Raw genomic sequence first — 18,396 nt, 5'->3', positions numbered from 1 at the left:
TTTTGTTGCATACTACAATGCCGACGTGTGAAACTTGGTGGGACCAGTTTGGTTCGGTTCCCGGGTGGATCTATGAAACCAACTGGTGGTTCCCAGTTCTAATTTTTCAAGACTCATTCCAAAAACCAAGGGACGATGGGCGATTTACTCGGTTTTAGGAAAATCTCCTTTTGGAAACTATTTTCCAAACCATGCTCATCCCTAGTCTTGGACGCATCCCCATCTGAACGCTGTTGGTAGCCCGATTTGGACATGTGCACGATTACATGAATGCCAATCAAGCGCGACCATTAGCCAAAAACCAACAAAGGGAAAACGATTGGCGCCGATACAATAGTAACCAAGTAACTCCGAGACTTAGGCTCCGTTGTTCGTTTGGCGGAAAATATTCTCCTTTTGGAAAATATTTTCCCGGAAGTCATTTTCCCGAAAATATTTTCCGGAACATAATTTTCCTGTTCGGCGACCAATATGAAAAAGTTTCGGAAAATATTTTCACCGGCAATGACGGCCGCGATCGAAGTGGCGGCGCGATATGGGCGCGGCGCGGCCAGCGCCAACAGTGGTGACCAAGCAATCAACTTCTCTCCCACGGAAAATATTTTCCTCCCATGGGCAATTTTGCCTCCAATTTGGGGAAAATGATTTCTCTTTGTGAAAAGTGGAAATCATTTTTCTCAAAACAATGAAGGATTTGGGGATGGGGAAGGAAAATGTTTTCCCACGGAAAATATTTTCCGCCCCAACACTTGAAAAAGCTTGAAAATATTTTCCGAAAAATATTTTTCCGCAAACGAACACGACCTTAGGCTCCGTTTGTTTTATGAAAAATATTAGATTTCTGGAAATATTTTCCAGAAAGTTATTTTTCAGGAAAGTGACATTATTTTCCGATGTTTAGCTGAAATTTTAAAAAGAATTAGAAAACATTTTCGGTCATTTGGAAAGAAAAATCTAATTTGATTTTCCTAAGCACACATACATTATTCGAACACTACTAACTTACATATGGGCAATTGGGGAACCAGGCACGTGAACCAGGATCCTTGGTCCAGCCTCAATGGACCCCGAACTTGGGCGCAGGGCACTTGGGTCTTGAGCAAAAGCACAGGCACCGGTCCCAAGTCCACAGAGGTCAACCCTGAGGTCCCCGTGCTAGTGCTAGCCTAGATCCCTAGCACCCGAGTACTGGTATGCAAAAGTTGAATGTGGGACCTCGTGCTCGGGCCTGGGCATGGGTCCACAAAACCCAGGTTGGGGACCTAGTGCTCGGGCTTTAGACGCTAGTGCCCATGCTTAGGTCCCTGATGACCAAGGTCCACCAAGGCTAGGCTTGGGACACCGGTGCCTATGCTCGAGTCCTCGATGCCCGCTAGTGCCCATGCCCCGTGCAAGATCACGAGCACCAGGGTCCCACGCAACGACGTAGATGGACAGGGGCTTGAGTGCAAGGGATCCAAGCATGGGCACTAGGGTTCCCGAGCCCAGCCTCGATGGACCTGGGCATGGGCATTAAGGTCTTGGGCCTCGACCTCAATAGACTTGTGCTCGGGCCGGGGGATCTATGCACGGGCACTAGGGACACGAGTTGGAGCACTGGAGACTCGAACACAGCCTTTGTGGACCCAGGCCCAAGTTCCGTGGCATCGGGCCCCGCCTCGATGGACCCGGGCATTGGCGTTGCCCGAGCGCAGGGGAATAAGGAACGAGTGTTAGGATTTTCATGCCTAAGCACAGAGTTATCGGTCAAAGCGCCGATATTTAGTCATATTTTGGAAAAAATCGGAATTCATTTACCTGAATTTAAGCGTGGGTTTTCGTTAACTCATTTTCCTAAGTGATCAAAACGTCGGAAAATGAGGAAAATGTTTTCTGCGAAATAAATACCATTTTTAAGGATTTAATTCGCGATAAATGATATATCGAAAACCGTAAAATCCTTTTAATTGCATGTTTAGCAAGTTTTTTTGGGCCTGACGAAATTTAATTTTACATTGGGAGAAGTCTACTATTGGTTTCTTTTGGCCAAACAACATTTCATTGGTTTCTTATAATTTGGTTGACTTGTCACGCTTATGCATAATTTGTGCCAATGAGCTGTTTAAGTTTAAGATCACAGTTAAATTAATACACTAAATTATGCTAATGTCAATGCTGAAAGAATAAAATTAAATCGATAAAATGTAGGGCCGTGCAATAGGTTCGGTTCTTCCAAGAACCGACCATAAAAACAGATTTGATTCCCTGTTCCAGTGGAAACAAGTCTCATGGCTCCAAAATTTGGAACCAATCGTGTGCGGGTAAGTTCCAAATTCTGGTTATTGCACCCACCCACCTACTTGGAAACCAATTATAACCTATTTCAAATGAGCTTGACTTCCCTATCGTTTTATGTTTTTGTTAGTTTTGTATCATTATTTTACTTTGACTCGTTTTATTGCTCATACTATTTTGCTAGTTCTCAACCCCCTGTCGCCCATATATTAATGTAACACAAACATGGGCCAACTGTTTTAAAAGATTAAACTGTTAGATGAAGGCGTGATTTAATATTTAATTACTTTAACATGATATCATATGAGATTTTGAAGGGATCACTGTCAACTGTTCTAAAAATTGAAGTTGTTAGATGAAGACTTGATTTAATATTTGATTACTCTAACATGATGAGGTCTTTTAGCAAAAATTTCTGAGGTCGAAATCTTTACTGGGTTTGCTTTTTATACCGTGGAGAGCCCTAGATATATCGATAAGTGAGATCCATATATCAGCATTATCCATTCGAAAGTTGGGGGATGCCAATCCTGGAGGCTAACCACCACATCAATGAACCGAAGTGGATGAGAAATGGATCAGAAAAGAGAGAGAGAGAGTTATCTTCTTGGCTCGTCCTTTTCGGATGTATAATAAATAATTGTTTCAATGTTGATGAGGATGGAAGTCAATGAATGTGAGTTGGTGAGGGCAAGAAGTTTTAGTTGAACCAGGAGTCGTGTGAATCACACATCAAGCCTCGCATATCCTCCACGGAGTCTAGATATTTAAGTTTAAATGCTCGGCGAATCTCCAGGACATGTAGTTCTTTCTTCGATACATTAAAAGGGTGAGAAGGACGATCGGTGCCAACTATGTAAGTCTTGCTCGATCATTTATGCTTGCTTATTTACTAGTCCTGAACACGACAGATGGACATATCATCCTTAGTTCCTTCAGAAGGGTCAGCATCGTTTCTGTTGAGAAAAATAAGTGGAAACTAATTCACTTTAACACTCTTGTTATTACAAGAAAGAGACACTTGATACACTCAATGACACTTCTCACACGTCACTCACCCACTCACTGTACTCACGGCACACACACACGTCACTCATAGCACACTCTGCACACACATTATCACACTACACACATGGAGCACTAGCTCCTATTTATAGGGTAAAGTCGGTGAACTAACCGACTTCCCTATCTCTCCGGACAATTCCAATGCAAATATCTCTGACACTAATGATTACATTACAATTTACTTGGATCATGAAAGGACTAAATTATTCTAAAATTATCTAAGCCAAGAGAGAAATATCCGGAGAACTCCAAAGAGCGAGAGAGAGGTGGTGATCATCAATACTCCTCCTCACCTACTGCTCTCTCTTAATGTTGACCTTGTGATCATTCCAAGTTGCCTTCGAAACTCTTCGAACTTTGAAGCTCCAACTCCTTTAGTAAAAATGTCTACAACTTGATCATTTGTCTTGGCATACTTCATATTTATCTCACCCCGTAATACTTTTTCCCACAGGAAATGATAATGCACTTCTATATGCTTGGTCCTTGCATGAAACACTGGATTCTTTGTTAAGCTTATGGCTGATAGATTGTCACAATATAGCTGTGTTGAGTAGTTTGTTGGTTGATGAAGATCCTCCATTAATTCTACCAGCCACGTAATTTCTTGAGTTGCCATCACTACTGCTCTATACTCAGCTTCTGTTGTAGATAATGACACAGTTGGTTGTCTTTTACTGCACCATGACACCACTGTCGATCCGAGGCTAAATATATATCCAGTAGTTGATCGTCGTGTGTCACGATCTCCAGCAAAATGAGCATCGCAATGGCCTACTATCTCACACAATGCTTCTTTCTTATACAAGAGCCCAAAGTCAAAGGTACCCTTTACATACCTTAGTATGCGCTTGACTGCATCCAAGGGAGACTTTCGTGGTTTCTCCATGAATTGGCTTGCTACTCCCACTGTGAAGGCAATGTCAGGCCATGCAATGATGAGGTAAATAAGACTACCTACCAGTTGCCTATACATGATTGAGTCTTCTAAGTCTCGTCCTTCATCTACACATAGCTTTACATTTCCATCCATTGGAGTAGATATAGGCTTGCAATCAAGCATCCCAAATTTTTCTAGAAGATCTCGTGCATACTTCTGCTGACATAGGAATAGTCCTTCCTTAGTCCGCTCAACCTCGAGTCCTAGAAATTTTTCAGTTCTCCAAGCTCCTTCATTTGAAACCGCACTGAGAGGTTGGCTCTGATTTGGCATATCTTCTCTTCATTATCTCCGGTGATGATTAGATCATCCACGTAGATTAATACTATTGCAAGCTGGCCATCTTCTGTCTTCACAAACCAGCTCGAGTCTGCCGGTGCTATTGTGTAACGTCCTTATCTTACCCTCAGGATTATTAATTTGACATTATAGGCTTGTCGCCGTCTCCTTTCTTTCATCTAATTATTAAGTACATGCGGAAACGTGTAAACAAATTCCCAAACATAATAATAGCTGGAAATCAGAGAAAGCATAACAGGCAAGACACATTATTGCCATTTTACTTAAACATATTTTATAGGCTCTTTTTTCACGGGCCGTTCCATGTACAAATCATATCACAAGCGAAGGCCGAGGTTAATCCTAGCTCCTCTATGTCATCCTCCATCTTACGAACCTGAAAAGGAAAACAATAGGGGATGAGTCGAGGAGACTCAATGAGTAAATTCACTAATACTCGTGCAGGATGATGCCTCGCTATTGTACTAATGCATACAAATATTTTTCCCGCCTTATGTCGATGGCAAATCAATAGCAAAGACTTTGACTTTGCCCTTGCCTTTGCTATGTTCATATGGAAACTCACATTTATCCGGTCACATAAATTCGGCTTATCAATAAACACACATACCGGCACACATATAGAATTCATTTATTACATACCGGCACACATATAAGATTCATTTATCGTCATCCTGTCTCAACCAGGACATCCCGACTCAATCGAGGCATCCAGCTTCATGTTAGGCATCTTGGCTCAACCAAGGCATCCCAGCTCAACCGAGGCATCCTGGGGCTAGCTTACCTGAGGCATCCGGGCTCAACCAAGGCATCCTAGCTCAACTAGGGCATCCCGGCACTAGTTTACCGAGGCATTTGGGCTCAACCCAGGCATCCTAACTCAACTAGGGCATCCCGACGCTAGTTTACCGAGGCATCGCCGCCAATGCTATGTGATGACGGTCTTCTTCTTTCATTTAGTGATCACACATCATGGGTCACACAAACCGGTTTATTATCTTGATTTCATTAGTCCATGCAATCAAGCCCAAAGGTGTGCCGTGCTTGTGTAATCATGATCTCTAGAACATTCGTCTAACATGCGGGTCGCGATCGAGGGCACGTAGTTCGGTCCGCCATGCCGAGCGCAGGCTTGGAGCCGAACTTGGCCTGGATCTACACACCTCAATGTAAACCCGCACCAAGCCGAACTCGTCCCGTGACGCCACAACATGAGTACGAAACCATACGACACCTTGTTTCATGACTCATATGTGTCTTGGCTTACGATTATGAAGGAAAACAATAAGCACTCATGCAAACATTGAGCATCACAGACACGGTCACTACTCGAGCCAAACTCGTAAGACCGCATCCTATCCTCTTATAAATCAACAAGCATAGATGAGAACATCAAGCATGGTAACAAGCGATGCGTGCAACATCGAGACAAACAACAACACGCAAGTCTCAACAAAAGCTCGGGTGAGAACTCAAGCCAACAACGCATCACAACTTTCTATCCTGAGATTAGGGAATCCACTTACATGCCGCGCTCTAACCACGTAACACACCGCCCTATCCAAGTGTTAGAGAATTCACTCACCTATAACACAAGAAAACGTCTACGGCGGTCGGCGGCGGCAATTGGCGAGAGAGAGAGAGAGAAGTGTTTGGCGTGAGGGTGAGAGATGAGAGAGAGGCGTGAGAGTGAGAGATGAGAGGAAGAAGAGGTGTTGTGTGGAAACGAAGGGGGGAACCAAGCCTATTTATAGGCAAATCACTAACTTATTCACCAAGTTTTAAGAATCAAAGCTTGCTCCCCAAGTTCTTGACTCTCTAGACTCTTCCAAGTCAAAACTTGCTCCCCAAGTTCTTGATCATCATGAAGCTTCTTATGCAATCCTTTAATTGAGGCCGCACATCTCTCATTTAAAAGCTCAGAATGTATAGATTTTGTTTCCATAAGACATCAAACCGAAATTCTAATGTTTTCATATAGAAATTGACGAATCTTTCAAATTTGGCAAAACCGGGCAGTTTTGCAATGTTCACGAAATTGGACTTGAAAATATAGTAAATGGACTCCAAAAATTCTGAAATTAAAGTATGTAAAACTTTAAGATGTTTGGAGAAACTTTTAAGAAGGAAGTATTTGGAAATTTGGATCACAAAAGTCTCCACAAAAATAACAAAACGAAAGGGGTACATAGGATCTGAATCTTGATTTTCCAGAACAAGAGTAAAATTAGCTCCAATTGGAAAACCACAAAATTTAAACCATAGTCATTTCTCAGGGACTGAAATTGAGGATGTTACATACTGAGTAACCACTTTGCACCAAGAATTCTGCAATCTTCCCATACCATGCTCTTGGGGCTTACTTTAAGCCATAAAGAGCTTTCTTTAACTTGCAAACATAATCTGGATGAGTCTTACTCTTAAAACCGTTTGGCTGCTCCATGTATATATCTCGATCTAGTTCTCCATGTAAGAATGCATTTTTCGCGTCCATTTGCCATAGTTTCCATGACTTGCTTGCCGCAAGTGCTAATAAGACTTGAACTGTAGTAACCTTTGCCACCGGGTTAAAGGTTTCATCACAATCTAAGCCATACTTTTGAGAAATCCTCGAGCAACTAATCGTGTGCAGCTTTAGTTTTCGGAACATTTTCAGGTACGGGCGATACGGTAAATGTACCATGTTCTAGAGAATTCCTATATTAATTGTCGGTAGTTGGTGGATGGGAAGATGTCATCTCTACCGTTAGATCGAAAGGAAATCTACGGAGGTAATGAGAGGATCTTTTGTATAAATAGGGTGCTCTCTCTTAATTTGTATCCATCCAAACGATAACAATCTCTCACTAAGCTCCATTCTCTAAACTTTCTCTAGAAGAAGGCTTGGCTTAGGCGATCCAACGAAACTTAATTCGCCACATGGTCCCAATCCCAATGTGATTTAAGTATTTTTCACAAGCACAAAAACTCACGGAGCATCAAATTATGCTATAATTTCAGTAAATTATTTGATAATTTCATTTTAAAGACTTAATTAAAAAAATAGGGATATGGAAATGGAGATAGCATGGTCCAATGGAGATAGCATTGTCCAATGACCTCTTAACACAATTATCTTTCCTTTCCTTTCATTGTATGTATACACATCTCTTCTATCTTCTCCATCACACCTCTCTCTTCTCAACTACATACCTGTGGAGCGCGGCACCCGCCTTTACATGCCTTAATGCACGAAAGAAATGGCACAACAATGAATTTAAACGGAGCATATCGGGAGTTCTACTATTCCTCTTTTGAAAATCGTACATATACATTTGTATATATATGTTTTTTTTTTATGGTTTTCAAACAAGGGGGGCATGAACTTCTTCGTAATTTGTTTGAGCAAGCCCAAGCCGATCTTGTTGAGATCATTAATGAGATTAAACAACACTTTTGTAGCATTAATGGAGGTGCATTTTCAAGATCGCCGGAACTTTGACCACATCAAAATTGGGAATGTTGCCAACGCAACCAAGAATGGTACGATCCGCCAACTTAATCTTCTGATTTCCAACTTAATCTATTTTCATTTTCTTTTTTTAATCTTTTGTTCAAAAGCCTAGATCATGTTGAATGCTGGCCGAAGGTTAAAGTAAAAGATTAAGTAAAAGCATTATTCACAGCGAGATGTGCCTCTTTCCTTGTACTTCAAAGTAAATTTTTATGTAGCCAACCGTAGCTTTTTATTTTTGATCGGGAAACCGTAGTTTAAGAGAAAAAAATGACATTCAAATTTTAAAACATCACAACTTATATAATAATTCACATATCATATTTATATGTTTTGAAAGATTTCATTTGTTTTATCTAAGTGAAATTCGAAGTGTTTGAGTGCAACATTTAAAAAATAAAATAAGGAAAAGAGTCATGCCAAACAGATGTTTACAGAGGAATAAGCTCGGAAGAAAAAAAAAATTCATATTTGGCCTAGTCATTTGAAAACGTGCACTACCTTTCAACATGGTCCGCGAACTTGCAATTCATATCAATCCAAGCCCTTAATTTCACAAAACTATTCCAATCAAGTCCCGATAATTGCCGGTTTTTAACAAATCGGAGCTAACAAGTCGATCTGCCTCGTCAAAAAGTTGAATGCCGGAATAATCGTGTCCCAAAGTCGGATGTCGAAATAATAATCATGCCACCGTACAAATGAAAAAGCTATCGAGAAATTTGCTCAATTGTATCTTGGATTAATTCTTCCCGCATTTTTTTGGGTCCACGAAAATATATTATCCCATGGTGCCGCCGATCTTTTCCACACGTTGCTTTTTGACGAGCAATAGTAGACACTTTACAGCTTCGGCTGACGATTAGTTTAAACTCCAGAGAGACCGAGCGAGGGGGGACTGGACTGTAAAAGTTCACATGTTCTTGACACCACATTTGAGAAACGGCGTAAGTCCCAGGGACCAAAATGGACCAAAAAAAAGGGATAATGACATAAATAATTTTTAAATTTTGGCATAAATTACACATTAGGTTAAAGTTCAAGGACTATATTATATATTGGGTTAAAGTTCAGGAATCATATTGAATAAATAAAAATTTCAGAGACTAAATTATACATTAAATTAAAATTCAAAAACCTGTTTGTGTCATTTTCTCCCAAAAAAAATTCCTTCTCGCAGGGAAGAAGTTCAAAACGAGGGGGAAGGGGACAAAGGGGGTGTTTGGTTGGGCTTTGCCAAGGAGCTTTGAGCTTCCAAAGCCCTTTGGGGGAATTATGGAGTGTTTGACAAATTATTTTTGGGACTCTTTGGCCAAATGTTGGCCTTCTCAAGGCTGAAAGCTCTTGAGCTTTCAGCATTCTCGGAATGCTGATACCCAATTAATGAAAATATGTTAGTTGCCTTTTTTGCCCTTAAAATTCGTCTAAAAATCCACTTTTGCCCCTCGTGTGTACATCTCTTCTTCTTCGTGAGGTGGCCGGCGCCGGATAAAATTAGAGGCTAACCTGGAAATAAAACGCTCTCTGAGGTCGCGCGACCCGGGCACCGGCCGCCCTGGGTCGCCGACTAATATTGAACAAAAATTTAAAAACTCTCTGTGTCATTTTCTCCCAAAAGAAATTCCTTCCTTCGGCGAGAAGAAGTTCGTAGATCCAAGGTGTCCACCCCAGGCGGGCCGGTACAGGGCTTAGCTGTTTTTTCTTCCCAAAGTCCATTTGCAAAAAATTCACTAAACACTATATTTTGGCCAAAGTAGTTTTACAAAATATTTTTACCAAACACCATTTATATTTCTCCAATTGCCACCCAGCCGTATTCGATTTTCCCAAGAAGATTTTCAAAGCTGAACCAAATGCGCCAAAAAGGACGGATCGAAATGACGATTATGCCCTCGGACCCGCTGCGTGGACCCCGTGCCCTTTAGGTCTAAACTGGAAACTTCTCGCCCAATTCCCTCCCAGAAAGAAAAAAAACGGAGGGAGAATCGCCCCAAAATCTCATCGGCATCGTCTCCTTCGTCTCCGTCTAGGGCTGCTTCTTCTTCTCTGTGATCTGATCTGCTCCTCTCGCGCGCGATCTCCGGCGTCGTCCGCCGTCTCGTCTTCTCCGAGGGAGCACAGAGCGCGCGAGCAAGCGCCCGCGGCGGCCGGGGGGTGGAGGGGGCGCAAGAGAAATGGAAGGAGGGATGGAGCAGTGGAAGGTCCAGGTCGAGCGGTGGACCGGCCAGCTCCGCGAGTTGCTCCGCCGCTGCCTCGAGCACGCCCACCAGATCCCTCCCGCCCAGCTGTACGCCGCCATCGCCGTCCTCTCCTTCACCACCCTCTTCCTCTTGTCGAGTAAGCCTCGCTGATATTGGAGCCCTAGGTTCCTTCCCCTTTTGCGATCGTCGCAATTCCGATTCGTCGGAGCGCTGGTCGTCGTGGGGCGTCCCTTTTCGTTTTTTTTCTTTTTTTCCCGTTCTTTGGAGGTCGGCATTGTGATGGGAGTAGGTTCTTTTTTGGGTGGCTCGCAGTTAGGTTGTTTAAGCGGAAGAAGTCCAGCACCGTCGTGCTCGCCGGGCTCAGCGGAAGCGGCAAGACTGTTCTCTTTTATCAAGTGAGCACCTTTTCCCTTGTGCCCCTTGCTGTGAAAGTGTTTTGTGTGCGCCTCTCGGTTCGAAAAGTTAGATCTTTTTTTTTTTTTTTTGTAATCTGGGCGTCCTGTGTGGTCAAATTGTCGTGCCGGTTCTTGAGGGGAATGGCATTTTGAATTGTGCCCGTGCCCCTTTTTGGGTTTATGATGAAGTTCCTGGAATTTTACGTGACCTGTTCAGTTTAGGAATTGTGTCTCTTTTGAGCTTTTGAGTTTCTCTGCAAAATTCTGCTCTTGTGGTGTAGGTTCTTGTCAACATGTGAAATTCTGCGAGGAGCTAGTTCTCTTGGTAGTTGATTTTGAATTTGAGAATACCCTTCCTTCTTGAGTTAAAATGCGCGCGGTTGAAATTGTTTGGCCATCCTACCTCGTCCATGTCTCTGTTCTTAGCATGCTTGTGATGGATATTTAAGATTTACTGCTTTAGTATTTTTGTTTCTTGAAGACCTTTCTTACCTTCTGATGCCCATGTCAGCTGCGAGATGGATCATCGCATCAGGGCACTGTCACTTCGATGGAGCCGAACGAGGGAACTTTCATTTTGCACTCTGAGACCTCTAAGGTCATCAACTTTTCCTATGCTCGCATCTGCACCGTATTGATACTGTTTTTGTCATCACTTTAAACAGCTCTTGATGTTTTGCCTTGACATCTTCACATTAGTTGTCTGCTGCCGAGATGTCTGGTATTTGGAGATGTGTCCATTTATCTTGAGGTTATCATGTATACCATAGTGATTGTTTTGTTGTAATGTTGATGAATCCTTCTGTCTCCTTCCAGAAAGGCAAAATAAGACCTGTTCATGTCATCGATGTTCCCGGGCATTCTCGTCTGAAGCCCAAACTAGATGAGGTTTTGCCTCTGGCTGCTGGCATAGTTTTTGTTGTTGATGCGCTGGATTTTTTGCCGAAATGCCGTGAAGCTTCCGAGTATGTACTGCGTCCTTCCATATAGTTTGGATTAACTTGTGCTCTTGGCGCATTGTGATGTATTCTATTATGACTGACAGCTCAAAATCTAAAATATAGGTACCTGTATGATGTTTTGACAAATGCAAGTGTTGTCAAGAAGAAAATTCCCGTCCTCGTCCTGTGCAATAAGACTGACAAAGTGACTGCACATACTAAGGAGTTCATTCGAAAGCAGCTGGAGAAGGAACTGTATGGTTTGATATTCATGACTTTGCTTTTTAGCTGAGATTACCTACTTTCTTGCATGCGTCAAGCAGTGTCGACGAGAACTATATTGCCTGACATGAACAAACTTGATGTTATCATTTAGATGACATTTTATGTGTTGGTACGATTCCCTAGTGTGGTTCACGAATCCAAGATACGGTAACTGTGTATTTTGTATTGGTAAGTCAACATGAAGTGTGGTAAACGATATTTGATACAAAAATCACAACCCGTTTAAGCTGAGTTGCCAGCACAAAAGTTATGTTTACCATGCTGGATAGGTCTTTACCACCCATTGCACCATGCATAGAGGCTGTCTAGACTTGCCCATGTTAGATGATCTCCCAAGGAGTGGAAGTTCATTCTTAACTACATCTCTTCCATTAGAAAGACAACCTTTTTCTCCAAGTAGGTGTGGAATTCTTGAAAAGTGGTCATACGCACAATCTTTTGTTTATGATCTCTAAAAGCGAGTAATTCTATCAACAAGTACATGTATGAGTGAATACAGTATAAGAAATTTCAAAGAGTATAGAAATTTAGTTATACGAGTCCGCAGCACTAGCGATGTGGCACGAAGTAGAATGTCAATTACCAAGATCTATCTTGATGATCAGTTACGAATTGGTATTCTACTCAATTTTATAATACCGTAATCTGATTCATGAATACTGTACATTTGTAGATGCACAACCCTTGGCCTTTGTTCTTTGTTCTTATAGATTTGCTTCTTTTTATTGACAGTGACAAATTAAGGGCATCAAGAAGTGTGATATCAGCAGCTGATATTGCCAATGACTTCACTCTTGGAATATCAGGAGAAGCTTTTGCATTTACTCAATGCCATAACAGGGTTACAGTTGCGGAAGCTTCTGGTTTGACAGGAGAAATAACTCAAGTGGAAGAGTTCATTAGGGAACATGTAAAGCCCTAACAATGGTGCACCTTTGGACATGAGATGTCTTGTGAACTTGCTGTGATTATCAGACGAACATCGAGAAGCTGTAAAATTCCTATGTAGGTGCTTAAGGAAAGAGTACAGTGAAGGAAACTGTTGAGGATACTTTTTTTTTTTTCAATCTTTCAGAGGCTTTGATTGCGATTGTCCAAATATGGTAGAATTGATTCTTTCAGTTAGATGAATTTCTGAGGCCTTTTAACTGGGTTCTCTTCCCCACGCCGGAATTTGCCATGCCTCTTCCGGCTACTGTAAAATGTCAGTGGACATGGGGTTGGGGTGTCCAGTTTCTTCCCTCATATTGGAGCATTATTTCGTATTTTGCCTAATTGGAGTGCGCGAAACTGGGACTATTGGCTGCGTGAATGACCGTATGCATAGTTGCGAGGTCATGCCAAGGGTTGCTCAAGAAAATTGTGATGTACGGATTCTATGAAATGCTTGTGGTTGGAGCAATGTCGACAAACATTCTCATTACATAACCTAAAGATCACATTACAACCTTGCTACACATTTAGCTATACAATCGAGACTCAGATTTTGGATTGAATCAATGATATTTCAGATCCATTTTATGGGTGATAAGGCTGTCTTTATGCGATTAAAATCGAAGGCGGCCCAACTATAATCAAATTACAATTTAACATCTCAATTTTTAAAGGTTAACTATCTGGTCTTTTCTGATCCTGGGAAAGCTTCTCCGTTAAACGATCGACAGGTAATGATCCAAGAGGGGTCGACCAGTCCGCCTCTTCAAAAGGATCATTCTCGCAAATATCATCATACTCATCATTGTCCCTGAAAGGAAAGCCATCTTCGCTGTAGTCCTCACTTTGAGAAGTAGAATCATCTTCATATGCTGCGACTGAACTACCGGTAGCACGTTCACTTGACAAAACTAATGCAGGGTATGAATGCTCTGTAGCTTGTGTGATGCCTTCAAACTCCTCCACTTTCTTTAAAAGATCATCAGGGCTTAGGTTTAACTCATCCAGCAACAATGCCTTACTTGATTGAATTGCACGCTCCCATAAGGATGTCATTTTAGGGCTAGAAATGACTTTCTTTACATCTCTATCCTTGCAAGCATCATCAATTTTGCCTGGAAATTGATGATCCAGTCAGAACAGAAATATAATTTGTTTGCAAGGAAACAAGGAGATGATCGACAAAAGAATATGTAGTGTGGCAGAACAGATGCATAGTGACCAGAAATGATCAAAGCTGTTAGCATGCGAACTTCAGATAAGCAGTGAAGATGCCATATAAAAGTTTCACATATGCAGATTGTCTAGCATCACACAGTACTGGTGATTTCCTCCATTGCCTCAGGTGATTCCGTCAACAGAATTTTGGAGCAGCTCAGATGAATTTATCTTTCCTCAATGCCTAGTTACATAGCTTGGAGCTACAATGGGCAACTAGGCTAATGACTTTCATTACGACAAAACTCCACTCTCGAGGACTAGAAAAAAGTCACCGTTGTCTTTAGTTAATGCATACATTACATGTTATTGCCTACGAAAGCCTTGTATTGATGTTACCTTCTTTAGCAAGAGGAACTGTTGGTTCTGGGTACATAGATTTCCAATCTTTTCCCCTCCACATCAATATCTGTTCATCGTCAAAAGAAAGCAGCACACATGGAACCAAATCCTGCTTGAAAAAAGAAGGGAGTTAAGTGTCAAGAAAGAAACTTCTTGCGGTAACAGAATACTCTAAGAAACACAGAAGTGAAGCGGATAATATATGCTCATTCTCCAACGGAAGCACCCGACAGAAAGATGAACCCTGTGAAAAATTCCTTCAACCTCTATTTTGTCTGTAAAATCCTTGGAACTTGTAACTTTCAGGCAAAAAAAAAAAAAAATTAAGCTAGAGTGAATAGAGGGACTGTCAGCTAATACGATGTCACAAACATACAAAAGGAACATGAACATAGGAGGGAAAAACCTAGCTCATGGGACCTCCCGGTCTACGATGAGCTCAAATGCTGGTTATTCTTCCTATAAGAGCAGCAGTATGAATATTTTAAAGTTCTCAGTCAAAAAACATCCTGGATTGCCGGAGCGTCCAAGAATGTCTGTGTCTATTGAGCACATAAGTCTGATTTCACAAAATTTGTTATAAAATAAATACAGATAGGCAAACTGCAAGGCTATAAAACCACGGGAAAATTAGCAGAGAAAATTGTCATCAATTTGAGGTCTTTTGATATCAATCACATAAATAGGTGTACGTTTTGAAAAAAATGTAAAAGCACCAGCCAATGAACAAAGTTCTGTGGACAATTAAGAACGTCAAATGCGGAAGAATTATGCACATAATAGGAATCACGACCTTAAGCTTAGCTCCTAATTTCTTGAAGTCACTCGCATGCATCCCCTGGCAGTCGATCTTCACCAATGGACTTCCTTCAAAAGCATTTCTTACATCCTTTACAAGCGTTAAATATATTCCATTTTTCGCTGCATAAGAGACAAGTAATTAATGGTTAGAACTAACTACACGGGAATTAAACAGCCTTAATCTTGCTGCAGAAACATACTCTCATGCAGATCAGACAAGAAATTCACAAACTCAAAACTAAAAGCTGCAAAAGTACATACCAACCATCAAAAACTCATCAAGATGAAACCCATGAGGGTTGTGTACAAGTTCATAAAATAAGCTAAAAAATTGAAACACAGGGAGAACCTACCCCTAATGCATAATTCAGACCATGCCATGAAATGTAAAGACAAGACGAAATGTATACAAATTGAAGTATATTTTCCATGAACAGGGAACTTGCACTTTTGGAAAACATTGACATACTTATTCAGACAGTCTATCAACTTAGCTCGCAAGAGAAAGCAATGGATTCACCAAACAGGTAACTACTCTTTGTTAGTAAGACAGGAAAACAAGGGGGTTATAATATATGAATCTGATTTGTTGTAAAGTAGCCGCTCGGATGAATCATTGATCACTTACCTAATTTACAAATTGGCAAAAGTTTTTTGCCTCTTTTCCTGAATTCATCGGCTTCGGCTTTTGTGAGCCCTTCTGGAGCATCCTGGATAAGCTTTGGGTAAACTGGAGCAGCTGGCTTCCAGAGCATCAATGGATATTGGGGACGAGTGCGGTAATTGTAGTTTCTGCCACGGAAAAGATAAACGACGCCGCCGACTCTATGAATGATTCTACCTCCAGTCTTTTCCTAAATCAAGATACTAGTATTTCAACTATTTTGCAGTAATTTATAATAATGGCTTTGATATTGCACCAAAAACTGCAGAGATCAAATCCTCGGGCTATAACCATTAGCATAACAGAACATAAGAACTCCAATTGGTCAAAAGTATAAAAAGAGCTAAAAGCTAAAACGCATATTTTTATGCAAATGCGCCAACCCACACATTATCTATTCATACATTGACAAGAAATGGATATTAGGAAACCGCCAATTATCATGTTTATCAGACTCCGTGTAGGTTGGGGAAAAGATGGATCTTCCCTAGGATTTACTAAAAGCACTGTCTTGCATACAAAAAAGTAAGTAACTAAACAACAATTGCATCGATACATCAAAAGATGATCAGTATCTTTTGGAGGGCACAAGCTGCGTACCCAAAACAGGAATTGCATCAAACTGACCTCGAGATGCCGGCAGACATTATCCATATCCACTGTTGGGACTCCCCGGCAACGGACTTTACAGACTCGCCGTCTCTTCCAATGCAAGTGTACAAGCTCCAACATATTATGAGTCAGCCCATCTCTACCTAAACCCCACGAACACGTCTCAAAATCTATAAAGAAACGAAATGCACCAACCTATGTCAACGTAAACTAAAAGTTTCAAGACACTAACCAAGATTAACCTGGCGATTATCAGACAAGTGAGGCTTGACCAGCATCTTAATCTCCCACCTCTTGAGAGGCTCCCCCAGAATCTCCTCCCTCGTCCTCCCTTCCCTGGGGCGCTTCCCCAAATCGAACGGTCCGGGCATCTCCACGTACTTCACCCCCTTCTTCCCCGGCGGGGGCGGGTCGAACGAGTCGAAGAGCGGGATCTTCTTCTTGGAGCCCTTCAGGGGGGCCTTCCCGGTCCACGGCCGGGGCATCGTCGGGGGCGCGAAGGGCAGGAAGGCGGGCTCCCGCATGGCGAGCGGCCGGGCGGTCGGGGTCTCGGAGTAGCTGAACTGGAACTCGAAGGGGGCGCCCGGGAGGAGGTAGGAGACGCCGGACTCGCCAACGACGACGGAGCGGCCGCCGTCGGAGGAGACCACAGGGGAGTCGGGCCTGATGGGCTTGTAGTAGCGGGAGTTGCGGTGGTGGGTCTTGAAGGCGGGGTTGGGGGATGGGTTTGGAGGAGGACGAGGTGGGTTTCGGGGTTTTTGGGACCTGAGAGGTGGTGGGTACTTGGGGATGGGGATGGGCGGGGGGTGGGCGGAGGTGGCGCCGGCGGTGGCGGACGGCGGTGGCGGGCGGCGGTCGGAAGGGAGGGAGGGGAAGAGGTTGGGGCTGAGGAGTTTGGCGAGAGCTGGCATTGAGAGAGGGAGAGAGAGAGAGGAGATGGGAGATGGGAGGTGGAGGTGGAGGCGGTGGAGGTGGTGGTCTTGAAGGAGGAGCAGAGGAAGAAGAAGAGGAGGGAAGGACGGGATAAGAGAGGGAGGAGGGCCTCAGAGAGAGTAAGGGAAGATTTTGCAGTTTTTTCTGTTGCTGTTGTGAAGACATGGAGACTTTTAAGGGTTAACATGCCCAAAAATTTCAAATCGATACATATATAATAAATTTATCATAAATTAATTTTTTGATCATTAAAAATCTTAAATTAGTACACATATGATAATTTTACCCTTCGTTAATTTTCGTTAAATTTTACCGTCAAATTTCTGAATTAGATGACATGTGACAATTGACTGATGTACCAATTTGGGATTTTAATACATGTATACTGATTTGTGATTTTTCGTGATATTAATCTAATTTAACGGAGGGTAAATTTATTACAAATATACTAGTTTGAGGTTTTTAGTAGTTAAAAAATTAGTTTTAGATAAATTTGTCACAAACGTATCAGTTTGAAATTTTTTGTAATATTAACCCAAAATTTAAAGGATTTGAAAGAAATATTGGGAGTGAACTTTTGTATTTTGATGGGGTTAATTCAAAAAAAAAACACCAATTTTAGGTCGAGGGACAATTCTGGCCCGAACTTTTTTTGTTCCATAAAAAAGCACCAACTTATTAAATCCCAAATTTGGCCTCCCATTGACTTTCCGTCCGGGTTACCCTCGTTTGAGAAAAAAGTTATGGTGGTGAGCCCGGCGAATCTCTTCCATGGCGTCTGTCGACGGGCGGTGGTCTACAACCCAAATTACTACAAAACGATGAAGTTTGGCCGAAAGATTCAATCTGAGATATTTTTGACGCCAGGTGAAGTGAAGGAGACGAAGGCCACCGTTATTCTTCTGCCGTGGTTCGGAGAAAAGACAATGAATAACGCTTTAAATCCAAACAAGAGTCATGTGGATTTATTACTTGTGGAATAGTCAAGTTGAAAAATCA

At 42.0% G+C, this 18,396-nt stretch overlaps 2 protein-coding genes across 2 annotated transcripts; one reads left to right on the top strand and one right to left on the bottom strand.

The window, feature by feature from the left end:
• Positions 1-10,219: 10,219 nt before the first annotated feature.
• On the top strand, positions 10,220-13,134 carry LOC115689951 (uncharacterized). Its single transcript, XM_030616160.2, has 6 exons — positions 10,220-10,409; positions 10,586-10,668; positions 11,180-11,266; positions 11,485-11,633; positions 11,733-11,864; positions 12,627-13,134. Exons 1-6 carry the CDS (start codon positions 10,247-10,249, stop codon positions 12,814-12,816), a joined length of 804 nt encoding a protein of 267 aa, XP_030472020.1. The 5' UTR covers positions 10,220-10,246; the 3' UTR covers positions 12,817-13,134.
• Positions 13,135-13,287: 153 nt separating this feature from the next.
• On the bottom strand, positions 13,288-17,385 carry LOC115689950 (CRS2-associated factor 2, chloroplastic). Its single transcript, XM_030616159.2, has 6 exons — positions 16,697-17,385; positions 16,480-16,607; positions 15,817-16,042; positions 15,181-15,308; positions 14,385-14,496; positions 13,288-13,942 (listed from the first exon to the last, which is right to left on the bottom strand). Exons 1-6 carry the CDS (start codon positions 17,373-17,375, stop codon positions 13,503-13,505), a joined length of 1,713 nt encoding a protein of 570 aa, XP_030472019.2. The 5' UTR covers positions 17,376-17,385; the 3' UTR covers positions 13,288-13,502.
• Positions 17,386-18,396: the final 1,011 nt, after the last annotated feature.

This window comes from Syzygium oleosum, unplaced genomic scaffold (assembly GCF_021117445.2).
Source record: "Syzygium oleosum isolate NSW1041296 unplaced genomic scaffold, Sole_v2.1 Sole_v2.01, whole genome shotgun sequence".
NCBI lineage: Eukaryota > Viridiplantae > Streptophyta > Magnoliopsida > Myrtales > Myrtaceae > Syzygium > Syzygium oleosum.
The sequence above is the reverse complement of the archived record's forward strand: the minus strand, read 5'-3'. Positions and strand labels throughout refer to the sequence as shown.